Below are 15,664 nucleotides of genomic sequence, written 5' to 3'. Positions count from 1 at the left end.
AGTCTCTACTTACCCTGGTCTCTAACTAATGTTACCAAAAACTTGTTCAATCCTTCTTCCTGAAACTACTAAGGGTTCCTCAGGTATGCGTTCTTCCTTGCTGCAGCAAATCAACAAACCTAATGTGTTCCAACAAACGTAATGCATCCCTGGTGGTCTTCACCTAGTGGGCAGTAGAAGTTTTATCTATATACCAACTGTATTTACCCTGGATCACTATGAGGATTAGAGGAAATGTTATCATGTAAAATGCCAAGCATCTGCCTGGTGAATAGCAAGTACAGAACCACTATTAGCTTCTCTCCCCTATGAGTATAAAATAAAACTATACACATGTAATTTTATTTTTTAATCGTCTACATAGTTTGTCACTATTAAGAATCTACATCTCTGAAAAACATGCTAAATGCCAAAAAATAAGCCCCTCACTCACACAGACTGAAAGTAAAGGGATGGAAGAACATCTTTCAGGCAAATGGAAATGAAAAAAAAGCTGGGGTAGCAGATTATATCTAACAAAATAGACCTGAAAGTAAAGGCCATAAGAAGAGATAAGGAAGGCCACTTCATAGTAATAAAGGGATAGATACAACAAGAGGATATAACTCTGGTAAACATATATGCACCCAATGCAGGAGCACCCAAATACATTAAAAAAAATCCTGGAAGATATCAAGGGAGAGATTGACAATAATACAATCATAACAGGGGACTTTAGTACACCACTGACATCACTGGATAAATCCTCTAGACAAAAAAAATCAGCAATTCTAAATTACTCACTAGATCAGATGGACCTAATTGACATCTTCAGAGCATTTCACCCCAAAGCCACAGAATATACGTTCTTCTCAAGTGCACATGGGACATTTTCAAAAACAGATCACATATTGAGTCACAAGCAAAGTCTCCCCAAATTCAAGAAGATTGAAATCATATCAAGCATTTTCTCAGACCACAATGGCATAATATTAGAAATAAACTACAATAAAAACATTCCAAAAAATTCAAACACTTGGAGTCTAAATAGCATGATATTAAACAATGATTGCATTACCAATGAGATCAAAGAAGAAATTAAAAACATCCTGGAGACTAATGACAATAAAAACACAACAATGCAAATGCTATGGGACACAATGAAAGCAGTCCTGAGAGGGAAATTTATAGCTCTACAAACCTACCTCAAAAAACAACAACAACAAAAAAAAAATGGTAATAAATCATCTAACTCTACAACTCAAAGTATTAGAAAGAGAGCAACAAGAAAAGCCCACAGTAAGAAGGAAGGAAATAATAAAGAGCAGAAATGAATGACATAGAGACCAAAAAAATAAAATAAAATACAAAAGAACAATGAAACCAAGAGCTGGTTTTTTGAAAGGATAAACAAGATTGACAAACCTCTAGCCAGGTTCACCAAGAAGCAAAGAGAGAGAACCCAAATAAACAAAATTAGAAATGAAAGAGAAGAAATAACAACAGACCCCACCGAAATACAAAGGATTGTTAAAAAATACTATGAACAACTCTATTCTAACAAACTATACAACCTGGAGGAAATGGACATATTCCTAGAAAAATACAACCTTCCAAAACTCACTCAGGAAGATTCTAAAAATCTCAAGAGCCTGATAACTATGAAAGAAATTGAAGCAGTCATCCAAAAGCTTCCAGCAAACAAAAGCCTGGGGCCAGATGGCTTCACAGGGGAGTTTTACCAAACATTCAAGGAAGAACTAAAACCTATCCTCCTCAGACTATTCCAGAAAATTCAAGAGGAAGGAACACCTCCAAGCTCCTTCTATGAAGCCAGCATCACCCTAATACCAAAACCAGATAAAGATAACACAATGAAGGAGAATTACAGGCCAACATCCCTCATGAACATAGATGCCAAAATCCTCAACAAAATTCTAGCAAATTGGATCCAGCAGTACATCAGAAAGCTCATACACCGTGACCAAGTAGGATTTATCCCGGGGATGCAAGGATGGTACAATATTCGCAAATCAATAAACGTGATATATCAAATAAACAAATTGAGAGATAAAAATCACATAGTCATATCAATTGATGCAGAAAAAGCATTTGACAAAATCCAACACCCTTTCTTGATAAAAACTCTCAGCAAGGTGGGAATAGAAGGATCATACCTCAACATAATAAAAGCCATATATGACAAACCCACAGCCAACATCATACTCAATGGGCAAAAACTAAAACCATTTCCCCTAAGAACAGGAACAAGACAGAGAAGTCCACTCTCACCTCTCCTGTTCAACATAGTACTGGAAGTACTAGCCATTGCAATCAGACAAGAAGAAGAAATAAAAGGCATCCAAATTGGAAAAGAAGAAGTAAAACTGTCCTTTTTTGCAGATGACATGATACTATACATAGAAAACCCTAAAGACTCCATCAAAAAATTATTAGACTTAATAAATGAAATCAGCAATGTAGCAGGATACAAAATTAACGCCAAGAAATCTATGGCATTTCTATACACCAATATTGAACTTACAGAAAGAGACTAAAAAAGCAATCCCATTTACCATCGCACCAAAAAAAATTAAGATACGTAGGAATAAATTTAGCTAAAAAGGTAAAAGACCTATACGTGGAAAACTACACGACACTGAAAAAAGAGATAGATGAAGACATAAACAGATGGAAGAACATACCGTCTTCATGAATTGGTAGAATCAACATCATCAAAATGTCCATACTACCCAAAGCAATCTATAAATTCAATGAACTCCCCATTAAAATAGCAATGGCATATTTCACAGATCTAGAACGAACTTTCCAAAAATTCATCTGGAATAAACAATGACCCTGAATAGCTGCAGCAATCCTGAGAAAGAAGAACAAAGTAGGTGGGATCTCAATACCAGTTATCAAGCTGTATTACAAAGCCACTGTTCTTAAAACAGCCTGGTACTGGCATAAGAACAGACATATAGATCAATGGAATAGAATAGAGAACCCAGAAATCGACCCAAACCACTATGCTCAATTAATATTTGACAAAGGAGGCATGAACATACAATGGAGTCAAGACAGTCTCTTCAACAAATGGTGTTGGGAAAATCGGATATTGCAAAAAAATGAAACTAGACCACCAACTTACACCATACATAAAAATAAACTCAAAATGGATCAAGGACTTAAACATAAGACGGGAAACCATAAAAATACTAGAGGAATCCACAGGCAGCGAAATCGCAGACATATGTCGAAGCAATTTCTTCACTGATACTGCTCCTAGGGCAGCCGTGGGCAAACTACGGCCCGCGGGCCGGATCCGGCCCATTCAGCTGTTCTATCCGGGCCGCGGAGCTGAAAGAGCGGAGGGTTCTCATGCTCTCCCCTCCGCTCCTTTACTTTGAATTTATATTAGTTCACACAAACACTCCATCCATGCTTTTGTTCCGGCCCTCTGGTCCAGTTTAAGAACCCATCATGGCCCTCGAGTCAAAAAGTTTGCCCACCCCTGTCCTAGGGCAATGGAAACTAAAGAGAAAATAAACAAATGAGACTACATCAAAATAAAATGCTTTTGCACAGCAAAGGAAACTATCAACAAAGCAACAAGAAAGCCCACTGCATGGGAGAACATATTTGCCAATGATGTCACTGATAAGGGTTTAATCTCCAACATTTACAGGGAACTCATACAACTTAACAAAAGGAAGATAAAGAACCCAGTCAAAAAATGGGCAACGGACCTAAATAGATACTTTTCGAAAGAAGACAGAAGGAAGGCCAAGAGACATAGGAGAATCTGCTGAAAGTCACTAATCATCCGAGAGATGCAAATCAAAACAACAATGCAGTACCATCTCACACCTGTCAGAATGGCTATCATCAACAAATCAACAAATGACAAATGCTGGCGAGGATGCAGAGAAAAAGGAACCCTCGTGTACTGCTGGTGGGAATGCAGACTGGTGCAGCCACTGTGGAGAACAGTATGGCGTTTTCTCAAAAAACTAAAAATGGAACTCCCATTTGACCCAGTGATCCCACTTCTAGGAATATATCCCAAGAAACTAGAAACACGAATCAGAAAGGATACATGCACCCCTATGTTCATAGCAGCACAATTCACCATAGCTATGATGTGGAAATAGCCTAAGTGCCCATCAGCAGATGAGTGGATTAAAAAACTGTGGTACATCTACACAATGGAATACTACGCTACAGTAAAAAAGGAGTTCTTACCATTTGCAACAACATGGATGGAGCTGGAGAGCATTATGCTAAGTGAAATAAGCCAGGCAGAGAAAGATAAATATCAAATGATCTCACTCAATTATGGAAAATAATAAACAACATAAACTGATGAACAAAAACAGATCCAGAGACAGAGAAACATCAATCAGAACGTCAAACCTCAGGGAAGGTTGGGAAGGGTGGGGGTACGGGGGAGAGATCAACCAAAGAACTTGTATGCATGCATATAAGCCTAACCAATGGACACAGACAACAGTGGGGTAAGGGCATGAATGGGGGGGGTAGGAGGGGTAATGGGGGAATAAGGACACATGTAATACCTTAATTAATAAAGAAATTTAAGAAAATAAAAAAATTTAAAAAATAAGCCCCTCAAGTAAATAGATCTCTTGGTTGTCCGTGAAATAAAGATCATGCACTCTGCCATAGGGTGTCTCCTGAAAATTCTATTCAGACACTATTTCCTCAGTTTTAACACACTTATTCTAATAAACTTTGAAAATCTGGTTTCCACACCAGAGCAAACAACAACAACTGTAAATAGAGAGGGATAAGTAGGCATACTGACCACGGAAAAATATAATTGCTCAACAAGGCAAGAGACAGAAAAACTATAATTATCAAGCACAAGAACTTAAAATACTCGGCAATTTCGTTATCTTATGCAATGGCTTCAAAAAAAATTTTTGACTAAAAATCCCAACTATAAAGTACTTGAGCATATACCTCTGATATATGTATATTCATTTATAAATCATGTATTTACGTATATTATATATATCAACTATTCAAAATATTAATTTGTTTCAATCTTGCAATCACTAAAAATACTATTACTATGTTAAGTGAAAGCACTGTTATTGAATACGCTTTTCTATTTTTTAAAATCTTGGTTTCCCAATTTGCAAAGTTCAATGTATTTTGACATTTGATTTTAAGAGCTGAAATAGTTAAAACTGAAAAACCTAGCTCACTAAGAGGCATAAGTCAATATAAAAGAATATGTTGCTTACTGGTTTACTAAATCATATCACTTTTCTATTCTATCACCAAATATGCACAAGCTTTTATTAAAAGTCAGTTACCTGATATCAATGTTATTAAAATTTTATTTTTTTTATGTCAGATATTTTTGTAAACTAAGCAAAATGTGTTACTTTTTATGTTTCAAAAAAATGGGATTCAAAATCCACTGAAATTCTCTGTAAGGAAGATTTTTCAACATACTGGAAATATCTAAACATGTTTTCAAAATATTCTCTCCATAACATTAGTTTCTTCTGAAAAGAAGGTACTTTCTCATTTATTGGTTGAAATGTCAATTTTGCCTTAAAGAAACAACCTAGTATTTGATTTCTCAAAAATATCTGCTAGGTAGCATACTATTGATAACTTCTTTTCAACCTGAAAAAAATCGGCATCTAGAATATTAATCTTTTGTAAAATAAAAATACATAATGCGGCTTAGAGTTCTACAACTCTTCTAAATACTTTTACAGTGAACCACTACTCTTAACTCAACATAAAGTATACATACTTTTAAAAAGTATTTTTAAAAGTAACTATATAATCTATATATATAAAAGTCTAAGCGACCATTCAACCATTCAACCAGTAACTATGACATGCACTGACCACCAGGGGGCAGACACTCAATGCACAGGCATGGAAACATGGAACACGCTGATGAATCTCAGAGGGAAGAGGGGAGGGTGGGAAGAGATTAACCAAAGATCTTATATGCATACTAGAGGCCGGGTCACAGATTCGTGCACAGGAGGGGTCCCTCGGCCTGGCCTACATGGATCAGGACGAAACCGGCAGTCGACATCCCCCAAGGGGTCCCGGATTGCGAGAGGGCACGGGCCAGGCCAAGGGACCCCAATGGTGCACAAATCTGTGCACCAGGCCTCTAGTCTATAATAATCTATAATAATCTATAATAATAAAAGCATAGTATGCTAATTAGACCGGATATCCTTCCGGACGACCTTCTGGATGAAGCTGGGGCTGCGAGGGAAGCCCAAGTCCCTGGTGCCTGCTGGAGGCCAGAGGGAAGCCTGGGTCCTGGGTGCCAGAGGGAAGCCGGTGGCGGCAGCCGGGTGAGGGAAGGCCTACTCTTGCCCAAATTTTGTGCACTGGGCCTCTAGTATAATATAAAAGAAAAAATGCAAGAACTTGGAAAAGCTCATGGTGCTATTGTTGATCTCTATATTACAGAATTCCTACATCTTTCATCAACAAACCACATTCAGCCATTGTAACACTTGGATGTGAACCTAAAATAGTCTTAGAGCCAATCCCTAATTCATATAAAAGCCAGTTCTTCCCCCTTTTGGGAGCAAAAATTAAACAGAGGTTCTAATATTTTAATTTTTATATCTCAGTTGACTTTCCTCATCAAAGTTAGTAAAAATTACTGAACTAGTGAAGGAGCACAAAGCTTCACAACTTATATTAGGTGCAGAGGGTATGACAGTTATAGTTTATAAAATGATACTTCATTACACAAAGAAGTACTCAATGAACAATAATTGAATTGAATCAATGATATTCAAATAATGGCTCTAAGTCACCAAATGTAAGTTAAATTATGCATACATATTAGGACTAACAGGACAGTCATTCAAAATTATTAGATTGGGATATTTCCAAAAACAACCTTCATATATTCAAAAATTTACTGATTCAGAGTCTCTCACCCAGAGATTCCAGTTACCATGAATTCTACAGTCTCTTTCAGTTTTACCCATGAATGAGAGAAATTCTTAAAAAGCATATTTAAGGAGCACATACTTCAGTCTCCTAAAATACATTCACTGTTCCAATTATGAAAACCAGTGGAGCCATTAGTACGTTATCCACTAATTTAAATAACTTCAAACCTTAATATTAAAATATTTTTTAATACTCAAAGTAGTAATAGAAGCAAACATCACAGACTTCATATTTAACACCAGTAGTAGTAATAGTAGTAGTAGTAGTTGTTGTAGTATGGAACAAATCTACTTTTTCCATAGGTAACAAAGTAATGCTTCACGAGTCAAGAAATCACTCAACCAGTTTTTAAATGTCTATTCTGCATTAGAAAGTACAAGAGATATAAATATAAGATACATATCCATATAAATTTGTCATCATAAAAGAATCTCAAATATACTGATAGAAAATGTTTTACAGGAAGGAAAGATGAACTGAAAACTATTTTTACAGGAAAGGGACATGAACTGGAGGATTCAGAGCCAGAAAGGGCATTGAAAGCTGAGGGAAATAATTTGCTACTTGCGTTAATAAAAACAAATAATTCAGAACACCAAATATAAGACAATTCGAGTAAAACAATTTAGAGAAAGTTTCCATTTGAGACTCGTAATTTATTAAGCTGTTTGTTCATCGTCACACACTTATATATAGAACTGGTACCCTTTAGCTTCATTCATAAAACCTCTCAACTTAGTCTTAAAATAAGTGCTCTAGCAAAAGAAAGAAAAATTAAAAGGAGCTATAAGTAAATGGAAAATTTGGGGCACTAGATCTTAATATACTCTTTTGTCAAAGTTAACAATTTTCTAATCTCTGGACCTTTTTCTAGCATGGCCTTTCCCCCTAATATATTCTATACCTGTCATTCTACTTTAAATTGGAAAAGTGATAAAAGTTCACTTTGAAAAGACATTTATTTTAGTAATTTCCTGTCCACCAGAGGGCCCCAATATTTATTTCTCCCACAAATGGAAGAGATATAACATTACAATAAATTCATTAAGTACTGAAAAAATTCAAATTATCATTATCTCATTTAACCCCAGACTAAAATATTTACATCTGCTACAATTTCTACATTAACAGTTCAAAAGGATACAGGGCTTTATAAACTCATTTATCACCTAAAATGTTTCAAATATCAAAATTGCTTTGCCATTATTCTCAAACTAATTATCAATTTCTCACAGGTAGAGTGTTCAATTTTATAGATATCATCAAGTACAATTTTAAGTCCAAAGCTCTAAATAGTAACTCAAATGGTTTATATAATACTTTTATAAATACAATTTATTAATAACTCTCCTAATCTGGAAAATAAAAGTACTAGCTATCTACCTAGCCTTAGGCCTTATTATTAACAAATAGAGTAAACATTATCTTTCAGAAAACCTACAGTCATTAACATCATTCACGCTACAATTATAAACAATGAATATTGTCCCATCATGACCTATGATTTGGCTGGAAAAAGAAAAGGCAGTGAATCACTTATATACAATGTATTATAATATTCTGTTCAGATATTCTCAGATTTTTTTCACAAGTTATTATGCTGGAAGTAAATCTCAGTTCAAACTCAATCACTCTTAGCAAAAGAAAAGCCAATATTTTATGAAAACACGTATATTATTTATAGAACATATTTACAGAATGTTAATAGGAAAAGCATCAACTGCAAATTATTTTTTTAAAACAGTACAGCAAATCCATTCCCTTGGGATGCTACTCCCCTTCCAAAAAATCAACTTGCTAAATTTGGAATATAAAAAGAGAATCCCTATGGTAAACACAAAAATTTACTGAATGTTTAAAAATAAATTTTATTATGTGAGTTATATTTACAAAATAAAGAAGATGCTAAAAATCTATTTTAAAGTGAATCACAATCATTGCCATAAGACTTTCCAAAAACATCAATTGATTTAGCAATTACTGTAGCTCAAGAATAAATTATCTCTAATGAAAACATGGCAGGGTTGTAACTTCACTGGCCCACCTCATCTCCTAAATAGGATTTTCCTATACAACTGACAAGCACCATTATCATGGAAAAGAGCGCAACATTTGTTTCTAAGTAGCACATACCAGCTGTCAGCACATAGAAAACTGAAAATTTTACTGCACCTAGCAAAAATGTATGTATTCATACTTGCAAGAGCACATATCCTGATCAATTTAGAGTTATGCTGCAAAAAAAATGTCAGATTGTAGAAAGTGGTGGGGGTGGGAAGGCTGAGGCTTTTCACAGTGGTAAAATTGTTCCCACTTCAAGTCACGAATAAAAACAAATTAACTGCCATTACTGCTATGAAGAGCTTAAAAATACGAAGCACTTCATCAACAACTTCTAACCAGTATTTACCATGTTATATTTCAAAAAGTCAAGAATTTTAGGAGCATATCAAATGAAGGTATTTCTTAAATAAAAATGTGAAGTAATAGCAAATAAGGGCTTAAAAGGCTTTTTGACATAGGGGGGAACATCTATGGACCTTCAACAAGTTCAACAGCTAGAATACAAGACATAAGAAATACGCACAACAATCTCATCTGAGCTGTACCTTAGGTACACTCTGAAACAGCATCAAGATATTATATGTTTATTATATAATACTGCCGTGCCCTTGCATATCACCTTTAATCAAAGGATCTCAAAGCACCACAGAATCATTAAGGCCTTAAAATAAGGTCTAGAACAGAAATAATTACATTTTATAATTGCAGCTATTAATAAAAACCTTGCCACTATTTCCCAGTCCGTGATCCAAACAAACATCAGCTTCCAAACCTTCCCTCTGACATGGAAACAGTATTTCCCAAATCATTTCAATGTGATTGATGCTATGCACATTTCAGCTTTTCATCATCACTGGGACTAAAGAAAGTAATGGTACTGTTTTAATGACACAAATCTATTTCAATCTAACTCTCTGATACAATAGTGCACATATCTTGCAGGGTGCAGGATGATATAAAATGGTGGCCTTATGGAGATCAAATTTTTGCTGGAGGTGATGAGTCCAAGCACCTACCAAACAAGAAACAGCATTTCCCAGCTCAGTCCAGAGACCTCTCCAGGCAACTTCTAGAGAGGGGTAGAGGAAACCATGTCCAGTTATCTCCTTAAGTGGGCAGAAGAATATTCTTCTGTGTGCACAGCAGGAGGAAAGGGAAAACCAAAAGGACAAAGCAAGAGTTTTAAAACTCAGGAAGGAGAGTGTAAGGTTGTTGCGTGGACACCCAAAAGACAGAATGTTGTGGTTCCTTCACATTTAAATAGCACCTTAAATGGAAATCCAACATAAGCAAAATGTCTTTAAACCAAGGTCAAAATACACCACTTAGGGTCATTTAATTTTTTTAATTATTTTAAAATCTGTAACTGAGGTTTGCTCCTATAGAAACATCTGAGATTTTAAAATGTAATCAACAAAGTTCAATTTTACTTTTTTGGCTTAAATACATGAACACTCAAATGGAATGTAACTATGTTAACAGCAATTCTTTTATAAACAAGATTATCCATCTTCTTGGTAATTGCATTATATTTGTCCCTAGGACTGCAAAATGTAATTTCACACTCACACAAACCCACCTCCAGCACGTAAGTCTACATGGTTACTACTGTTGGTCAACAAACTCACAAACTTAACGTTTACAAACAAAAAGAAAAGCAACGTTAAAGAATACTTTTTGTTTCGAGTTCTCAACAGTCAAGGATCAAAGCTCAATAATGTGTTTTATTAGCGTTCAAAAGTCCAATGATGTAATAGGTACTACCAAATATTTGGTACTAAAAGTCCTGTAATATTCATTAAAAGTCCCAATATACGGTGAGCCTAGATTTGTGAAAATTCCCAAACATCTTAATATTTGTTGCCATACTTGTTCAGTCCTAGACACTTCAAAAAAGTCACTGCAAATTCTCGTGGACTTTTTCTTGACGAGATACACGACACTGTTCTCGCAAAGATCAAGTTTGCACCCAGTGCATTAATGAGCTCGTCAGTGTCACAGATTCCGTTTTCCTGTCAGCCTCAGTATCTGGTGGGGACACCCGCCCTCGGCTCTGCCCATTGTCACTGACGTTTTCCGAAGCTTTAAGATACAAGATACACTGTTCAGAGGCTTCTAGCAAAGAGATCTTCTCCACTTAAAGCTACCTCGTTACATTTTCCCGACTTCTCCAACTTCTCCATTGCCTTTAGTGATATGAAAAACGCAACCAAATGAGAAACCCCATACTAAAAACACTACTTGCTAAAAGGGGGAAACCAGAACCTCCAACTTCTCCAAATCTCCCAGCACGACGGCTTTTCAACAGTCCACTGCAAACTCGCCCCACATCTGCATCCTTTCTGATTAAATAAGATTGGAAACCACAATTAAATCAAAGTGTGTCGTAACTTGGCCTTCACTCACCATATCCGCCGGGACATTACTGGACATCTTGCCACTTGACATACACCCAGACGTTCACGCAAAAAAAAAAAAACCCAAAAAAAACAAAAAACAAAAAAACCACAACAAACAAAAAGGTGCAGAGGTCTTCAAGCCACAGAAATCACCGTTAACGATCTCGATTAGTTCGTGATGTGCTTTCCAAAAACTAAGTGCTCTGGGAGCCAAAGTCGCGGCCTGGCCGAGGTTCTGCGCGGAGGAGCGATGCCCAGGAGCCTAGTGGCCGGAGCGCAGGGCACTCGGAGGGAGCAGCCCGGTCGTCGTCGTCAGCAGCAGTAGCCCCAGGACCGGCCGCGCCAGGTGGACTGAGCCGAGTGACACACGGGCATGGAGCGGTGGGAGGGGGTTAAATGCGCCTTCCTCCTTCGTGGGCCGGCAGTGATTCACACTCGCGCCCGAGTCCAGTCCTCATTAAGCAGCAAAATGCCCCGGCTGGAGGTACACAGATAACTATGCGGCTACACATGGACGCGTGAGCTCTGAGTGGCCGGCGGGGGAAACGGCTTACCTCGCGCCGCCGGGGCCAGGGGCCGGGCCGCCCGAAGCCGCGCTCAAGGGCATTTAACTCGTTGGGAGCCAAGGCCCGAAGCCCGCGGCGACACGCGGGGGACGGGAGCTCGGGTCGGGCAGGGACCCACCGCCCCTCGGGGCTCAGGCTGCGGGCGCCTCCGGGCCGCAGCGGCTCTCGGGGCGCATCGTCTTCGCTGCTCCGCTCGCCTCACCGGCCTCCCCTCCCCTCCCCGGCCTTGCGAGGTCCCGCGACACCGACTCCAGCCGGTCCCCGGAAGAGGCCGGTCCTCCCTCTCCTCAGTCCGGAACGGCTTCCTCTCAGAGCTTTGTCTCGCCTCCACTTCTCAGTGCCAAACGCAGCAGCCGCCTCCTGTCATCGCCCCTCAAGCCAACATGGCGGCTGCAGCTGCCTGAAAGCGAGTTGGGGACTCCGGGAGCTCGCCCCCCACTAGCGGCCGCCGCCCCCGTCCCCCTCGCGAACACCGAGTGCATCACTACGGAGGCCACCCTGGAGCATCACGGGAAGTGTAGTTCACGCTCCCTCGCCCGACTTCGAAGCCACGCCCCTCCTAGTAACAGTTGCTAGGAAAGGAAAGCTAGCTTTTGCCAAGCTGTGGCCCAGAAGTTAGGTGTGACCTGGAGAATTATTTGGAGGGGAATAATTATGCACAGAGAAGTTCCCTCATATACAATATACATACAGATTTAAAATATGGTTTACTTCTAAGCAGAATCATTCTGTTTTAATGACAGAGCTCTCCACATCCTGCAATCTGAAAGCATTTTGTGTAGTGATTTCCTGAGTCTCAACATTACATTTGGAAGATCAGAGGCAATCATTGATTTCCAATGAGGCTGTACAAGTTCAACAGGAACATGGATCTTATTAAGCAGGGAAAATGTTTGAACATGTGTTTCCTGAAGACCTAGGGCCATAGAGCTATGATCTAATTAATTGAAATTACCAAAAACTGTAATAGTGAATAGTGCCAAATCTACATCAGGAAATAGCTACTAAAAACTAAGCGAGGATTCATTAGTTTACCAGGCCAGTCTCTAAATTCTATTTAACTCAAAATGTAATTGAAAACCTATATACCTGCAGTAATTAGCAAATAGCACCAAATAATACCATTCGAAACACATGAAGAATATGTCTACCCCAGATTTAGGAACAAAATGCAGAAAACACAAATGTCTCTCTGAATCCATATTCATATCTCACTTAGTGCTTTGGCAGCATATCTTAGGAAGGTCAGTCTCAATAACACACATGTGTAAAAACGCCAGCAAACTTAGAGTCTGAAAGCCACCTCTCCAACCTATAGCTATGTGACCTCATCTGTAAGACAGTCTTGCCTACCTTCCACTTTTAAAGTAGAATGACTTCATGCTGGAAAAATAGATTACTTTGTAAGTAATAATGCATCATTTGGTATGAAGAGATACTACTCCTTCATTCAGCAAACAACTGTGCCAGGCACTGCTAGGCATCAGGAGTGTAAAAATGGATAATCCAGGCACTGTGCACAGGGGACTCACTGTCTGACAGCTTGTCATTCCCCATAGCAACCAATCAGGTTTGTCTCATCAGGATAGAAACTCGCAGGACATGTAGAGTGCCTGCCTCTTAAGTAGCCTGGTAAATTCCAAGCACTCCTCCAGCCTACCACGTTCTATGGTGAGTTAGGTTGGTAACCAGGCAGGAGGATAGAGCAAATACCCAGAGAAACCAAAGGACAAAGGAAATAAAGGCCCAATCACACCAATTAGGCTTCAAGACTTTGTTTAAACATTTCTGAGTCTCTAGTTACATGACTTTCCATGGCCTTGGTACTTGGTTCCTCATTCACCATGGTTAGCAAGCAAAGAGCCCCCTTCCCAGTCCTTCAGAAATAAGGACAGTTGAAAATGCTTCAATTGACCAATGAGTTCAGAAGGAATATTGGAACACAGTTAGAAGGCTCTTGCTCACAAAGTTAGTCCCCAATCTACCCCTCACACCAACTTTCATCCAATGACTGCTCTGGCTGAGGTTTGTTGGGCCTCCATGCTATGTAAGTAGCAAGGCAAGGAGCATAACATGGCAGGACTTATGCAAGCTTTAACTCACACCTCTTTTGCTGCTTTGCAAGGGCCATGCGGCAAGGGTGTAACAAGCACCAAGGGAGCCCATGACCTTGACATTTCCAACACGATGTTACTGTTTGCTGCCAGCTACCTGTGCACTACTAGAAGAGACCACATTTTTCAAAAGTAAAGTCACTGCACCTAGCTGTGTTTCCAATCACTCTTGTAAAATGGCTGAGACATTATTCTTAGTAAAACTCATTGTAACTCTTCATTCACTGAGTTAGGGCATGAGAGCATTACTGAACACAATGTAGATTCTCTTATCTTTACTCTCTGCCTCCAGATTCAAACAGGTGAGCCAGGAGGCTGCAGAAAGAGCACAGTTGTCCACAGCAGGGAAGAGTAGCATCTTCCTTTTTAAATCTTTATTGTTGAGAGTATAACAGATCTCTCCTTATATTCCCCATATTGCCCCTCTCCACCCAGTTCCCACCCTACCCCAGGCCTTCACCACCCTATTGTCTGTGTCCTTAGGTAATGCATATCTATATATATAAAAGCCTAAGCGACTGTTACAACCCATCAACCAGACAACTGGATGACCAGCCGGTAGCTATGACATGCACTGACCACCAGGGGGCAGATGCTAATCGTAGGAGCTGCCCCCTGGTGGTCAGTGTGCTCCCACAGCCAACCTCCTGTGGCCGGCCAGCCAGGCGGAGGGACCCCACCCATGCACAAATTCATGCACCAGGCCTCTAGGATGCATATATGATCATTGGTTAATCTCCTCTAGATCTCTTCCTTCTGAGATTTGTCAGTCTGTCCCATGTTTCCATGCCTCTGATCCTATTTTATCCATCAGTTTATTTTGTTCATTACATTTCTTATCTATTTATTTTTATATTTGGATTCAATTGTTGATAAATATGTATTTATTGCCATTTTATTGTTCATATTTTTAATATTTTTCTTCTTTTTCTTCCTCTTCTTGAAGAATATCCTTTAACATTTCATGTAATACTGATTTGGTGGTGATGAACTCCTTTAGCTTTTTCTTGTCTGGGAAGCACTTTATCTGGCCTTCAATTATAAATGACTAGAGGCCCGGTGCATGAAATTCTTGTACTTGGTAAGGGGGGGGTCCCTCAGCCCGGTCTGCGCCCTCTCACAGTCTGGGAGCTCCTGCCCACCTGGCTGGGGCTCTGTGATGGGTTGCCCCAAAGAGGGAGGACCCACCCACCCACCACAGCATGCCAGTCAGTGGCCTGGGCCTCCCTCTATGCAACGATCATGGGGTGATGGTGAGGTCCCCAACCAATCACATTGCACCTGCTTGGCTGGCCTGGTGCCAGTGGGTGTCATAGCGTGGTCATCCAGATGGTCATTCCACTGTTCGACCTTTCAGTCAATTTGCATATTATGCTTTTATTATTATAGATAGCTTTGCTAGATTGATTAATCTTGGTTGTAGGTCCTTGTTATTCATCACTTTGAATATTTCTTGCCAATCCCTCTGGCCGACAAAGTTTCTGCTGAGAAGTCACCTGGCAGTTGTATGGGCACTCCCTTGTAGGTAATTAATTGTTTTCCTTGTGCTGCTTTTAAGATTCTC

General features: G+C 39.2%; 1 protein-coding gene across 2 annotated transcripts in view; it reads right to left on the bottom strand.

Annotated features, from left to right (window-relative positions):
- The window catches only part of UBL3 (ubiquitin like 3), an 82,525-nt gene extending 70,020 nt beyond the window's left edge, over positions 1 to 12,505 (bottom strand). The window contains exon 1 of one of the 2 annotated variants that reach the window (XM_080658939.1): positions 11,428 to 12,505. In XM_080658939.1, the coding sequence (XP_080515065.1) occupies positions 11,428 to 11,469 (42 nt within the window). In that variant the 5' untranslated portion in view covers positions 11,470 to 12,505. The remainder of the gene's footprint in view (positions 1 to 11,427) is intronic. The other variant, XM_080658940.1, reaches the window with a different exon arrangement.
- Between the last annotated feature and the right edge of the window lie 3,159 nt (positions 12,506 to 15,664).

The sequence above is a fragment of the Plecotus auritus genome (assembly GCF_963455305.1).
Source record: "Plecotus auritus genome assembly, chromosome: 3".
Classification (NCBI taxonomy): domain Eukaryota; kingdom Metazoa; phylum Chordata; class Mammalia; order Chiroptera; family Vespertilionidae; genus Plecotus; species Plecotus auritus.
Note: the sequence above shows the minus strand (reverse complement) of the source record. Positions and strands in the feature narration are given on the sequence as shown.